The sequence below is a fragment of the Nicotiana tabacum genome, chromosome 17, assembly GCF_000715075.1.
Source record: "Nicotiana tabacum cultivar K326 chromosome 17, ASM71507v2, whole genome shotgun sequence".
NCBI classification, from domain to species: Eukaryota; Viridiplantae; Streptophyta; class Magnoliopsida; order Solanales; family Solanaceae; genus Nicotiana; species Nicotiana tabacum.
The window spans coordinates 143447019-143460046 of record NC_134096.1 but is presented as its reverse complement, the minus strand read 5'-3'; the positions used below and the strand labels follow the sequence as shown (position 1 = coordinate 143460046).

Sequence of the window (13028 nt, the reverse complement as noted above, 5' to 3'; positions counted from 1 at the left end):
CACAATTTAAAATAAACCACTTCTTTTGGTTCAAACTTCGGGACAGTATCCTAAAGTTCAGTTATGGCAATTCAAATTTCAGGACACTATCCTAAAGTTCGAATTATACCTGTTAATCGGGGCCGGGCTGACCCGTTTATAACCCGGTTCAGCCCGATACTGTAACATTGGGGGCGGGCTGACGGGTTGGGCGGGGAGCGAGTTTCAAACGAATAATTTTTCAATACCGATACACCGGAATCCGTTAAGCCCGCTAAAGAGTTTTTAAAGGGCTACAGCCCGGTTCAACTCGGTATCAAGGAAATAATAGAAGTGCTAGATTAAATACATTTAAAGAAAAATGTGTACACTATAGACAAAACTAAGACTCATGCATGAAGAAATAGTTACTAGGTGAAATTATACTTATTTATTCTTAAAATATTATTATAAATATAGAATGCCTATAAGTGAAGTTGTTAATTCTCATTGTACCGATCCTATCCGTTTGTTAACATCTAGAACTTGGGATGTCATTGAAGATGTAAAAATTTTACAAAAATTTTATGTGGCTACACTTGAGTTTTATGGAGCTTATTATCCTACTATTGCAAATGGTTTAGTTCATATTGCTGAAAATTTTCTTTTACTACATAATCTGAAGAAGAAAGAAGGATATACTTCTGTTGTTGAATCTATGCTAGATAAGTTTAAAAAATATTTCTACCCAATTTTCCTTATTTACCTAATTGGTGCTATTTTAAACCCTACTATCAAAATGGTCACTTGTCACCAATTAATCAGTGCTTTATATTCTTAAATGGATATTGGACCAACTGAAACTCTTGATATTGACACTTGTATTTCTGATCTACACAAACATTTAGAAACATTATATAATTATTATGCTAACATTGTTGATGCTTCTTCTGCTGTAGATGCAAATATTCCTTCAAGTTCAGTTTCTGATGTACTATTTCTTATTTTTTATAATTGTTGTAAACTTTTAATTTACAAGTTCAAAAATCAAAAAATCAAAAAAGAACTTGCAACTTAATTTGAAGTATTATATATAATTCAATAAAAATATCAAATGAAAGCCTTCGGGGCTTGATCCTTACATATTGCCTATTGGTCTTATTAAATAATTTTTTGTAGTCACTTACTTTCAAATTTTAATTTTAAAATTTTAAATTTTAAATTTAAAACTTTAAACTTTAAATTTTAATTCTAAGCCTTAAAAATTTACAAATACTTAAGTATCAATAACATTGAATAAGAAAAATAAAATTTACTTTAAAAAAAAATAATAGCCCGGCTCGGTCCAGCCCGCTAAGCCCGAAACCGGACGGACCAAAAAAAATTCGAAAAAGTACAACCCGCTAATAGCCCGAAATATTAAACGGACGGGCTGGTTTGTTTGTGTACAGCCCATCCCAGCTCGCCCGTTAAACACCTCTAGTTCGAATTGTAATTTCGTGACAACCCATGCAACAACAATTTTCCTTGACATGATAATTCAAGTTTTTAGAGTGCTTTAACTTGATAATTGTGATAGTTTAAGACTTTAAGTTATGTGAATGTCTAATCTTTATTTTAAAAATATTGCACAATCTTATTTTTTGTTAGAAGTCTTTAGTATGTATACATGAATTCTACAAGGAGGAGGATGACAAGAAAAATTGCAATAGAAGATAATAGCAATGAATTGACTAAAATTTAATTGTAAATGGTGCCTGCGTTTTAGATAGTACTTCAATGGATAATGATGGTACCTAATGTTATTTACTAACAAGGATTGCGGTGTAGTGATAAATATTCATTCATTTTTAATTAAAGGTCTCATATTCTGAATCTTGGATATGAAGTTGCCTTTGGGGAGCGCTTTACTCCCAATGTGGAACATTCCGGCGCGAATCGAAAAAAAAAACAGAATGTTATTTACTTATTATTATTATATACGAAATTAGCCGCTATCTTGAGTAATTATCTTTATTTTTTGTTCATTTCACTCGTAACTACGGAATGGGAGGTAATAACCAGTGCACCACCAGATTACCGACTCGTGTATCCTTAATTTATTTTTTCCAATGTTACTGTTTGAATCATTACCTCTAACAACCTCTTGACTAAACCCTTTGTAGACAATTAATTTAAGATGGAAGGTGCTTTTGTTACTCCTATCATTTTTTAGTGAAATGCATAATCAAGAAAAATCAGTAAAGTTGGGCGAGATGCAAAAAAACCGAGGGATAATAAAGAAACAAAAAGTTTCCAAGCGATAAACTGCGACAGAGGAAAGAGTATCGGAGAAACAATGGCTACACTCTGTAATTTGATTCTCCCCAAATTTCCTCAAACCAAATTAACAACAAGAACTCGTGCTGTTCTAACAGGAGATTACAAAATGAAGGTTCCTTATGAACTGAAGCAGGGACAATCCCGTCTTTTTCACAAGCTTCCATCTGGACTAAACATGGAGGTTCTCTTCCAAAAAGGACTTCAATTCAGTGACCCAGATGAGGAAAAGAAAAGATCTCATAACCCACCTTTAGTTTTTATTCATGGAAGTTTTCATGCAGCTTGGTGCTGGGCTGAACATTGGCTTCCTTTCTTTTCCCAAAACGGATATGATTGTTACGCTCTCAGCTTGCTGGGCCAGGTACTCTGTGTTCTCAACAACTGCAATTGCATGGACTAAAGAATGTAGAATTCAAAAATTGATAATTTTGCTAAAAAAAGGTTAAGACTTTCATATATTTGCCAGTACTAGGTCAGTTATAGAGTAGCTTAATCATGGTATTTTGAAAGCCCGAATATGATGGATATTATGGCTTTAACTTTCTTTTTAGGCTGTAGGTTTAACTGCTTAAATTCTTTTTAATATCCAGATAATGTTTAATTTGATACTGATGACCGATTAGCCGACCGAATTACTTGCTGTTTGGTTGAATGATCAAACTACTGTTTATCTTGTAAACAAGACCTGATAAATTTAGGAAGGAGTTCACAACTACCTAAAGTAAATTCTTGTTGGCTTTAATGTACTTATTTAAATGGAATCCCCTAGTGATTTTGCGATGATATTTCATTATCATATAAATGGCAAAAAAGAAATGCAACCCTGTCAAAGTAGCAAATATACGTTATTAATATATTTCTACCTTTTTTGACATTGCCAGGGAGAAAGTGATTCACCTGCTGCAGCAGTTGCAGGTACGCTCCAGGTATTTGACATTTCTCTGTGTTTAGAGATTTTAGTTGAGTGTCAATTGGAAGGTAGGAAATTACTAGAGTAATGACCTTGAGTTGAGCTGACATTCTCATTCAAGTTTCTCTTAGTACATTACCGAAATGGTCTTCAGTGCCTTATAGTTCTGTACTCTGGTGCTTTCAGTAGACACATGCGGGTAATATAGCTGATTTCATCCACAAAGAGATCAAGTTGCCACCAGTATTGCTTGGACATTCATTTGGTGGGCTTATTGTTCAGTATTACATTGCAAATATTAGAAGCGAAGCAGTAAAAGGTAATCATGTTTTCTTTATTGTTTGGCAAACTAAGGCATGCTACATTGTTTGTAGGTTTACCCATTAGCTCATAGATTAGTTCCAATGAATGTTATTCATGTTATTAACTCAAGTTCCTCAAAAGAAAGAAGGTCCACGCAGGATCTTAAGAATGGGGGTCTAGTTCTGATATAAGTCTTTGTTTACTTGAAATTGTGGTTTGAGACATTTTGGTGGTTAACTTATTTGGTCAAATTTCAGGTGAACCACTTCTTATGCAAATCGTTATTTGGCTAATTTAGCCAACTCTTAGTTTTGGCCAAATACAAAATGAAAATAGAATCAGATCTGTTGCTATTTATCTCTTTCATTCAGGAAATTTGTTTAAGCACGGTCTAGGTAATTCCCAAGTGGAAATTTGTCTTGAGTTGCAATTTAGGCTATATGATGTGAAACTAAATTCAGATTGTAGAGATTTGCCCGACCACACAGAGTTGTGTGGCTTCATGTTTGTCGTATTAAATTGCACTTCTTCAAGAAAGTGTGATATTAGGGTAGGGATCCAAACTCTGTTCAGTGTAGGCAGGTGAAGGAGTGGTGTGAGTGTTTTCTTGCCCTTAAAAAAGAATGTTTTTGTGTGGGTATCTACACTTTCACCTTCATGCTTCTAGGTTTTCCAAAAATATTTCATGGTCAATACAAGATTTTGCACTTTATGTACACGCTACAGAAACTTTATTGTGCACAGACCTGTACAATGACATAGAAATTTCATTTGAAAAGGTCATTTACTCAAAAGAGAAGAATTAAATATGGCATTCTCTAAGCAGCACTTGGTTTAAATTGAGCAGAATGGTTACAAAGGATTCATAAAGTCGACAACCAACTAGTTCGCAATTGAGCTCTAGTTGATTAATAGAGCAGCATGGTATTAAGACATCATATGTCTTCTAAGCTTTACAGTTTAGTCTCATTATTCATTGGGTTGCATAGCTCTCTCTTGTGCTGTCACCCTCTTGGTGCCCACATGGACTTACCTCATTATATTCACCTACGAAAAGAGGGGTAGAATTTGTGTGTATGTTGATGGGTGACATTGTAGGCCTAGGTTTCTGGTCCCTGAAGTATCATTTAAGGTGCTTACTCTATTTGTATCATAAAGCACATTAACCGCTTAAGCTGTTTGTTGGACATCTCATATCAATGAGAGCAAATCCGTATGTTCCTTAAAAGTGGTTACCTTATCAAAAGCATGTTCCTCTAAGGTGGTTACCTTATAAAAAAAAAGTTTCTTAAAGTGGTTGTTTTTACTCAAAACAGATACGTATTTCTTTTCTTTTTGGTGCTACAGGATCTAATTCAGAAAATAAAAGCTTATTGCCCTATCTTGCTGGAGCTGTGCTCGTTTGCTCAGTACCCCCTTCGGGTAATAGGTGACTTCCTGTACTGTATAAAGCTTGTTTTCGATACGAATTTTATTTCCACTCAATAACTTATTTCTCTTTTGTTTTATTCAGTGGTTTAGTATGGCGGTATCTCTTTTCCAAGCCTATTGCTGCTTTCAAGGTTTGTCTATTTAATTTAAAAGAAATGCTATACACACTTATCTCAGCTATGAACTATCAAAGTAATTGCCTTTCCTAGCATTTACAAAGGCATACAGATATACATATTGAAGCCACTTCGTCTGCTTCTTGTTTCCTGTTTCAAATTTTCTCTCTATACTGTCAGTGGTAAAATCAGTAAGTGGTTATATCCTTATTAAGTGCATAAAATGTCTGCATTCTTCTTCTTTTTTTAATTCCTGCATTCTTGTGATTTTCAAATTGGTGACTTTAATACTTCGAGCAGGTAACTCGGAGCCTGGCAGCCAAAGCTTTTCAAACTGATTTACCTCTTTGTAAAGAAACATTTTTCTCAGCAGCAATGGAGGATCAGCTGGTTGTGCGGTCAGTCAATGACAACTTAGATGTTTATTACTTTTTTGGATATCAAATGAAAGAAGAAAATGGGTTAAAATAGACGATATTTTTCATAAAACATATTATTATGTTTGCCTGACCTAATTTTGAAGATGTCTATGTGTACTATTGGACAATCAAAGAGTAGCAAAAGAAGTTAGTTCTTGAACATGCTACCCGTTTGAGTTATTCCTACCACTTTCCCAAAAATATCAGTAGTTTGAACTAAACGTATTCCTGGTTGATTTGTAAAGACCTGGCTACTGGTGCATATACTACTCTACTGTCAGCTTGAGGATTCCTCCTTATCAACAATCCATTAATGGCCATTTCCTAAGTTAATATCCAGTTCAAATAGTAGCGAATGAGTTTATGTGAACAGTTTGTTTTATGAGTTCCTAGGTTATGTTAGTAAGTTTGTTTATATTTCAATCTTGATAGTTTAGTTTTATTTTAAGTTGGAATAATACCTTGATTAATTGGACACGGAGCGATTCAGGCATCTATTTTATTGTATTGACGCAATTGGAAAATCATGATTTCTCCCTGCCGCTCAAGCAAGATTCTTACAATATTTCTTGTTCTCTTTTTTTCCTTTTTTCTAGTTACCAACAGCTAATGACTGAAAGCTCAAGGATGCCTTTGTTTGATCTAAGAAAGCTCAACGCAGCTCTTCCTGTCCCTCGACTCGAGGATCCTGCATTTAAAGTACTCGTAGTGGGTGCAAAGGATGATTTCATTGTGGTAAGTGCATTTAAAGTACTCTTTGTGAGAGCTAAATATCTCAGGTGCTCTGGAAGTAACGTATGAATGATGTGATTTTCTCAGGACATGGAGGGACTCAATGAAACAGGAAGATTTTACGGCATCCCGACGATCTGTATTGAAGGGGTTGCTCATGATATGATGTTAGATTGCTCATGGACAAAGGGTGCACAATCGATTCTATCATGGATGAACGGCTTAAATAAAGCTGGGACAAAATTATGAAGGGATATTGCCTCCGGATATTTTCGAGAACCACTGCCTTGGCCCGTGATTCAATCAAGATATTGACAATTGAGAGGTTTTAGAATAGGATTGAATTTGTACTTTTATCGCTTTTGGAGATAGATGATCTTCAAGATACTAACAGGACAGAGACAGTAGTTCTGTCCAATTGTTAGACAGAATAGTCTCAGGGATGAATAAGCACGACTTCAATGATGGCAGATCAACGATCAAAATCATTAACAGTTTGATCCGCTTGGATGCTCATCGGTTGTAACTCTATTAAATCAGTACCACATATAAATTTAGCTTCCAAGATGTCCAGCCTTTAAAATAAGACACTTAAGTGATATGCATTTTCACTTTAATGATTAAATTGTTTGGTTTGGCATTTATACATTTAGTTATTCCATTCAGGGTTTCTTTGGCTTCACTTTTCATGAAATATTGGCATTTGCTACGAGTGAGCTTTAACTGCTGTGCAACTATTAATCTTCTACCCAAAAGAGATGAATGAAACAGCCAAAGAGAAGAGTGGCAGAGTCCATCAGACAAAGGATGAATCGCACCAGGTATCAACAACACATCAGCAAGGATTCTTGCACAACCAAATACAGTGTGAAGATAAAGACAAGAAATACGACCAAAATTTGAGACTAACAAGTCATTGCTCACCCCTAGTCCCTCTGAGTTTATTTATTTTTCTAGCATTTGTACTTTTCTCATCCTTACCATATCTGTTCTCAAAAGTTGATATTAGACCATGAAGAAACAAAGAAAGTAGAGCAAAATTTCCACCCTTCCAATGATAGTTTTTGCTTACAACAATACATTAATAAAGTGGTTATATACCTGCACATGCTAATATTACAAAGTGGAGCCAGCCAATATAACACAGATTCACTATATTTATGAGCCAGCGTACGTGGCTATTATTGTCATTCCTCAAAAAATCTGCTGTTTACTCCTGCTCTATACAAGTGCAAACCAGAGGAGGTTGCAATGGTAATATTGGTATTTGCAGGTGCAAATAGGACATCACCTTCAGCAACAGTCTCTTCTGCTGATGTGGTCATTGTTCCCTCTCCTCCCATGACCACAAAAATGGACGGACCAGGAGAAGAAGGATAGACAACAGTTGATTGTTGGGGAAGAATGCAACGATCCACCTCAAATTCATCAAAGGGAGGGAGGTATCTCATCGTGAACGGATTTAGTTTCGTACCTTGCAGAATTTCAGGGTAACACTGTAACAGAAAACACTAATTTTAGTTCCTAGATCAAAAGATACATAATGCCATGTAACTTGCATGTTCGGTAGTCTTGCCAAATAACTAGCCTGCCTTCCATAACCAATAAAATCTACCTATTAGGGGTATTGGGCGATATTCTAAATGTTGCTGACTAATTTCCACTAGTACTGTTACTTTAGGAACTTTTATGCCTCAATCAAAGATACAAGTGATTTTAATATGAATATAGCACTATCTTGGTGGATCTTGGGCTCGTATACTATGATCGATCTGAAGGATATTCCCCTTCAAATGATCTGCAGTCTCAACCTATATGACAAAGGTTAATAAAACATGGAGGATGAAAGAGCGCCTCTAATAGTGACTCTGACTGTACCTGTCTATATGTGAGCATTGAACAGAGAGTTGTAACATCCCGGTGTTTGGGAGTTAGGCCAGCACGTACCACATTGTCTGAGGTTGCCATGCATTCGACACACTCACCATATACATATGCATGAGGTTCATTTGCCCCTAAATATAAAGCTTCACCAGGATTGAGCTTCACATAATTAAACAAGAATGCAGCTAAAACACCAACATCAGCTGGATACTGCTTCTCAAGTCTTAGGACCAGTTGTTCTTTGTCCGTCAGCCGCCTTGCCTAAACACCAAAGTGCAAGCATCTTCTTTAATAAACAACGTGCAACATGAATTTAAACAGCAACAGTTCCAGATATGCTTGAGGAGAAAACAAGACAACATGTGGTTCATCTTCAGCAAATCACTTACTTCAGAATATCTTATGTGTCCCAGGTTAAGACAGAGATGACCCATGTGCTACACAACCAAAAGAATGGGGTATTTGAGCTACTCCTTCATAAAATTTGAGTTAAAGACACAGAGTTCCCAATTACATACTAATTTGATAGCCGACTTTTCTCAGTGATCAGCTGAGCATGCATGTGTCATAAAAGAAAATAGGCAGGACATTCTGTTTTGGGGATAAAATCCAAAAGAATCTGTTTTAACTCTGATGATACGACCAAAAGTTACCCTAAAACAGAAGAATTTAGTGCTTAGATAGAAATACACTGTTAAGTAAGGACAAGCTCCACATTCTTCAAGAATATACAAACAAACACGTAAAAATTCAAATTTAATCAGGGGAGGCATAGTGATTGTTTTTAGATTGAGAGATGGGTAGAGAATTGTGCAATAAGACACAAATGATTAACTAAGACAATGAAGAGCAAAAATTTACAGATTGCCACATCAATGAGTCACTACCATGTAGAAGCGCAGAAAGAGAGTTAAATTACATCAAAAGAAAAACAAAAGAACCTTGAACTTTCATATAATCATGGAGCAATCAGACTTTACCTTATTTTTAATATTTAGACGACTAATCAGCTTGGCAAGAACTTCCGTGATCACATCTTTGTTAGCTGACATCATCTCCGTAAATAATTTTCTGAGCACTAATTTAACTTTCTCCTCTCCATCATCCTCGTTCAAGTCTAATACTCGCTTTGCAGGCGTATCACCAACCACTTCAATAATCTCAGGCACAGTCTGAACAATCACTTTAAGCTCCTGGAAAAAAGTCATCAAATTCACATCTAGTATTTTTAATTCTTCCAAACAGTTACAGAAGTGTAAGTCCACTCGATCATCTCAAGTCAAAAAGCTAGGTTTTTGTCAACCACGTGATAAAGCACTCTATTAATTACACCAGTTGCCAGCCCCCACTTCTAGATCATTATAGACTTGCTCCTACCAAAATTTGCAGTACAGACGATATAACAGGAAGAGAATAATAAAACATACACATGTTAGTTATTATATACAAGCTCTAACTAGAGCACAACCAGTAATTAATCTTTTATTTATAGAAGACAAAAGAAGCTAAGTGGGACCTTTCCCCTTACTTTATTCCTTCCGGTTGTGGGAAAAACAACAAGGTCCAGTTAATAATACTCAAAAAGGAAAAGGCAAACAAAACAAACTTTCAAGATTTAAAAACTCAACATCAATTTTTTATTAAGTCAGACAACCCTACAATCAGCTTAGAGTCCCCACCGTGCTCTAAGAATGAATATTTTCCCAATAAGCTGGAGCCTGATAAATACTCACAGCTAAGAGATATTCTATCATTATGACATCAGAGCCTCTAGAGTCTAGACAGCACCAATAATTACTACATATATATCCAGTAAAACAAGTTGCTTAACTCTACTGGAACGTTTTGCTGGGTATATCATAATTTAAAAGCATCTGATATATGCATTACCCCAAACTAGATAAACCTAAAAGAACTCCAAATATACAAACCAAAAGTAGTACCTCAAGACTTGTGAAGCCACACAAGGCCTCAAATTCGGTCAACGCCAAAGCCATCTCAGGTTTATGATTGTCATCCTTGTAAACAAGTGGCTGCTCCTTATGCAGAAGAGTAGCCAAATCCTTATCCGGATGGGCTTGTATTGACAAAGCTTTTGCAACGGATAATACCTATAACGCAAATCAAAGCCTAGAACTGATCAATAGCAGAAGAAAAAAGGTTCCTTATCTAGTCCAAATATCAAAAATCGTAATTTGCTGTTATTTTGCATTATTTTATCAATATCACAATAAAAAACCAAAACTTTGAGCAAATTAAAAGCAATGAACATAGAAGGTCACCTTGAAGAGAAAAGGGAGGTGGGTACCCCACTTGTGAAGAACAGTTTGACCAAGAACACTAGGGTTCTTTTCAATCCAATCTTGTAAAGTAAGCTTTTCTCTTTCTCCGCCATTAGCAAATCCATTCTCAGTTGTTGTTCTTCCTTCTTCCACTACATAAGACGGCCCAGAGTCGTGAGTCCCCATCCAAAATTCAGCATAGGGCTGATTCTCATCGATTTTTCCCCCAGTATTGAGCCCATAGAGTCGTGCCACACAAGATTCCTTCCCGTTCCGGCCCCAATCGTAATTCTTGACACAACCCGTTAACCTCAAAAGCCCATTAAAGTTAAAACCCTCCATAGTTGTTGACACTGATACAGAAACAGCCTCAGCCTCCATGGAAAGAGAAAGAGAGAAGTAGAAGTATATAAAGAAAAGGGGAACTTAAAGAGGAAGAGAATATATGAAATTGAAAGTTGCTTCTACTTTCCATTCGAGGGGAGAATATATGAATTTGTGAGGGAGGGAAGGACAGTTGGAATAGGATTGGACAAAAGCAAGTGACGAGAGTAACTTGGGGTTATCGTAGAATTGGGTACAGTACTGTGTACTGCCGTAGTAGAAACTAGAATCCAGAAAAGAGGAAATTGCTGAAGAGTCACGCACGCCGTTATGATCTCGGTGGGGGTTCGTCGTTAGTTTCATCATGTGGTCATCAGTTGTTTACTACTTTATTTCTTTTCTCGGGTCGGGGTCCAAGTACTCAGGAGATGTGTCATGTTTATACACGCGATCCACGAGTTAAAGGAATAGTTTGATTTGTGGGGACATTCAGAAAAATTAGTCTATTACGTACTCCTATATTATTATTAATTATTAATAAAATATAATGTTACATACAATTAATGAAGCTATTATTAAACTCTACAGGAGGGAAATAAACGTTACATTGCATTACCAACCTATATTTGACAATAATACATCAATTAAACAATAATCGGTACAGTAGTTTATTCTATATGTAGTCATTCCTACCCTATAATCTTGGCACAACTAGAACACGAACTAAACAACTTCTAAATGAATCGGGGCGTATGCACCTTGAAAAGCATTGGGTTCATTTGAACCTTATATTTTATATGCAAAATATAATTTTATGTGTAAAAATCTAATAAAATTACAAGAATAACAAATATAAACTCATAACTTAAAAAAGTATAATGAGTTTGAACTCATAAAACTTAAATCCTGGATTTGCCCTCTAAACTGATGTGTGCAAAGTGGAAAGTTGGTACTTTTTGTGACTATGAATACAAACTTATTTAAGTTTGTATTTATAAAAAAATCATAAATAATTTGACGGATAGAGTAAGTACATATGTATCTCTATCGAAAAAGTTTTAAGGTATGTCTCACACAAATGATATTAGTTGTATGAGACCTCTTTTATTTCACAAATATATGGACTAATATCTTATACTTTTGGGTCTATAAAATTCTGGGTTCACAAAATTATAAGACAAAAAAGAAATATCACACAATTAGTGTCAGTTGTATGAAGCACAAAATAAAAAAATCATCTCTATCTGATAATGTTTTTGGGTGGCTAACGTCTGATTTAGTTTATTACTCCATTGCCAATGGGAAATTTTGATATTTGCAAAATTTAACATGTACATAATGTCACAGATTACGTACTCATAGATATAAATTGAACTTTTTCATCAACTCTACATATTACATCTCTTGTAAAAATGGCTAATTGAAATAATTGAAGTACGCATAATGGGTACAAATGTTATTGGAAATAAATCCGAAGCCCGAACTCATCTTTTGCGCGCTCTGACTAGGGGCGTTGTTTACCCGTAAAATAGTACAATTGAATTTATACGTGGTTTCTAGACAATTAAACTAATTTGATCCTGAAATAATGTAATAATTGAAGAAATGTACAATACTTAGCCTTAAAATGTAGATGAAACAACAGAGATGGCAGTTCTGGGAACAAGGTTTACGGACACAGCAATGATAAGATCAAAAAGCAAGAAAGTAAGGTTATATTAAGTTTTGTATAGAATGTAGTGTACGTTTTGCCAAATAATTTCGTGTCCTCTACAATGATAACTAGGCTCGCTATTTATAGTTATGTCTAGGGAAGGAGGTCCTAGGATCATGCCCTCCTTTAATATCAATTATGAGGGTCATTGACGAAGATGTAACGGTGAATATAAATATCAAATTCTCTGTAACGGGCCGTCGCTCTTAATGCTGCAGAAAATTCCTTATTAAATGCTACCGGGCGCAGATATGGGTGGCAATTTGAGCTCAAACCCATCCAACCCGCCCAACCCGTCCAGAGATTAATGGGTTGGGCTATAACATTTTAGCTCATGGGTCTATGTGAGTTGAGCCCAAGTTAATCCATTATTTTTTATAGCCCATTCTGACCCATGAAGTAGCCCAATTATAACTCGTGAAGCTCACCCCAAAACAAAGGGATTTCAACCCAACTTATCTAGAAATTTTACTTAGTTACCACCCACCCCCGCAAAAATATTTTTTTTTTGTATTTTCAATTTTCTGTTTTTTCGTTTTTCTGCATCACCCCATGAAGCTCACCTAAAACAAAAGGATCTCAACCCAACTTATCTAAAAATTTACTTAGTTGCCCCAATTTTACTCTTTTTTT

At 35.6% G+C, this 13028-nt stretch overlaps 2 protein-coding genes across 2 annotated transcripts; one reads left to right on the top strand and one right to left on the bottom strand.

Annotated features, from left to right (window-relative positions):
• Positions 1 to 2159: 2159 nt before the first annotated feature.
• On the top strand, positions 2160 to 6816 carry LOC107812707 (uncharacterized). The gene is made up of 8 exons (XM_016637859.2): positions 2160 to 2641; positions 3162 to 3206; positions 3380 to 3509; positions 4841 to 4922; positions 5007 to 5055; positions 5341 to 5438; positions 6056 to 6194; positions 6279 to 6816. The coding sequence occupies exons 1-8, from the start codon at positions 2297 to 2299 to the stop codon at positions 6438 to 6440; spliced, it is 1050 nt and encodes a 349-aa protein (XP_016493345.1). The 5' UTR covers positions 2160 to 2296; the 3' UTR covers positions 6441 to 6816.
• Positions 6817 to 7223: 407 nt separating this feature from the next.
• On the bottom strand, positions 7224 to 11104 carry LOC107812706 (mannose-6-phosphate isomerase 1). The gene is made up of 5 exons (XM_016637858.2): positions 10358 to 11104; positions 10019 to 10186; positions 9056 to 9268; positions 8070 to 8336; positions 7224 to 7687 (listed from the first exon to the last, which is right to left on the bottom strand). Exons 1-5 carry the CDS (start codon positions 10736 to 10738, stop codon positions 7379 to 7381), a joined length of 1338 nt encoding a protein of 445 aa, XP_016493344.1. The 5' UTR covers positions 10739 to 11104; the 3' UTR covers positions 7224 to 7378.
• Positions 11105 to 13028: the final 1924 nt, after the last annotated feature.

What these genes read in the sequence shown, in the direction of transcription:
- LOC107812706 (XM_016637858.2), bottom strand. Translation starts at nt 10,738, where the DNA reads ATGGAGGCTGAGGCTGTTTCTGTATCAGTGTCAACAACTATGGAGGGT. An exon ending in GTGGCTTCACAAGTCTTGAG is followed by an intron (nt 9,269 to 10,018) that starts GTACTACTTTTG and finishes ACTTTTTTCCAG; the next exon opens with GAGCTTAAAGTGATTGTTCA. An exon ending in CAATGCTCACATATAGACAG is followed by an intron (nt 7,688 to 8,069) that starts GTACAGTCAGAG and finishes TTTCTGTTACAG; the next exon opens with TGTTACCCTGAAATTCTGCA.
- LOC107812707 (XM_016637859.2), top strand. Translation starts at nt 2,297, where the DNA reads ATGGCTACACTCTGTAATTTGATTCTCCCCAAATTTCCTCAAACCAAA. An exon ending in CTCTCAGCTTGCTGGGCCAG is followed by an intron (nt 2,642 to 3,161) that starts GTACTCTGTGTT and finishes TGACATTGCCAG; the next exon opens with GGAGAAAGTGATTCACCTGC. An exon ending in CAGTTGCAGGTACGCTCCAG is followed by an intron (nt 3,207 to 3,379) that starts GTATTTGACATT and finishes TGCTTTCAGTAG; the next exon opens with ACACATGCGGGTAATATAGC.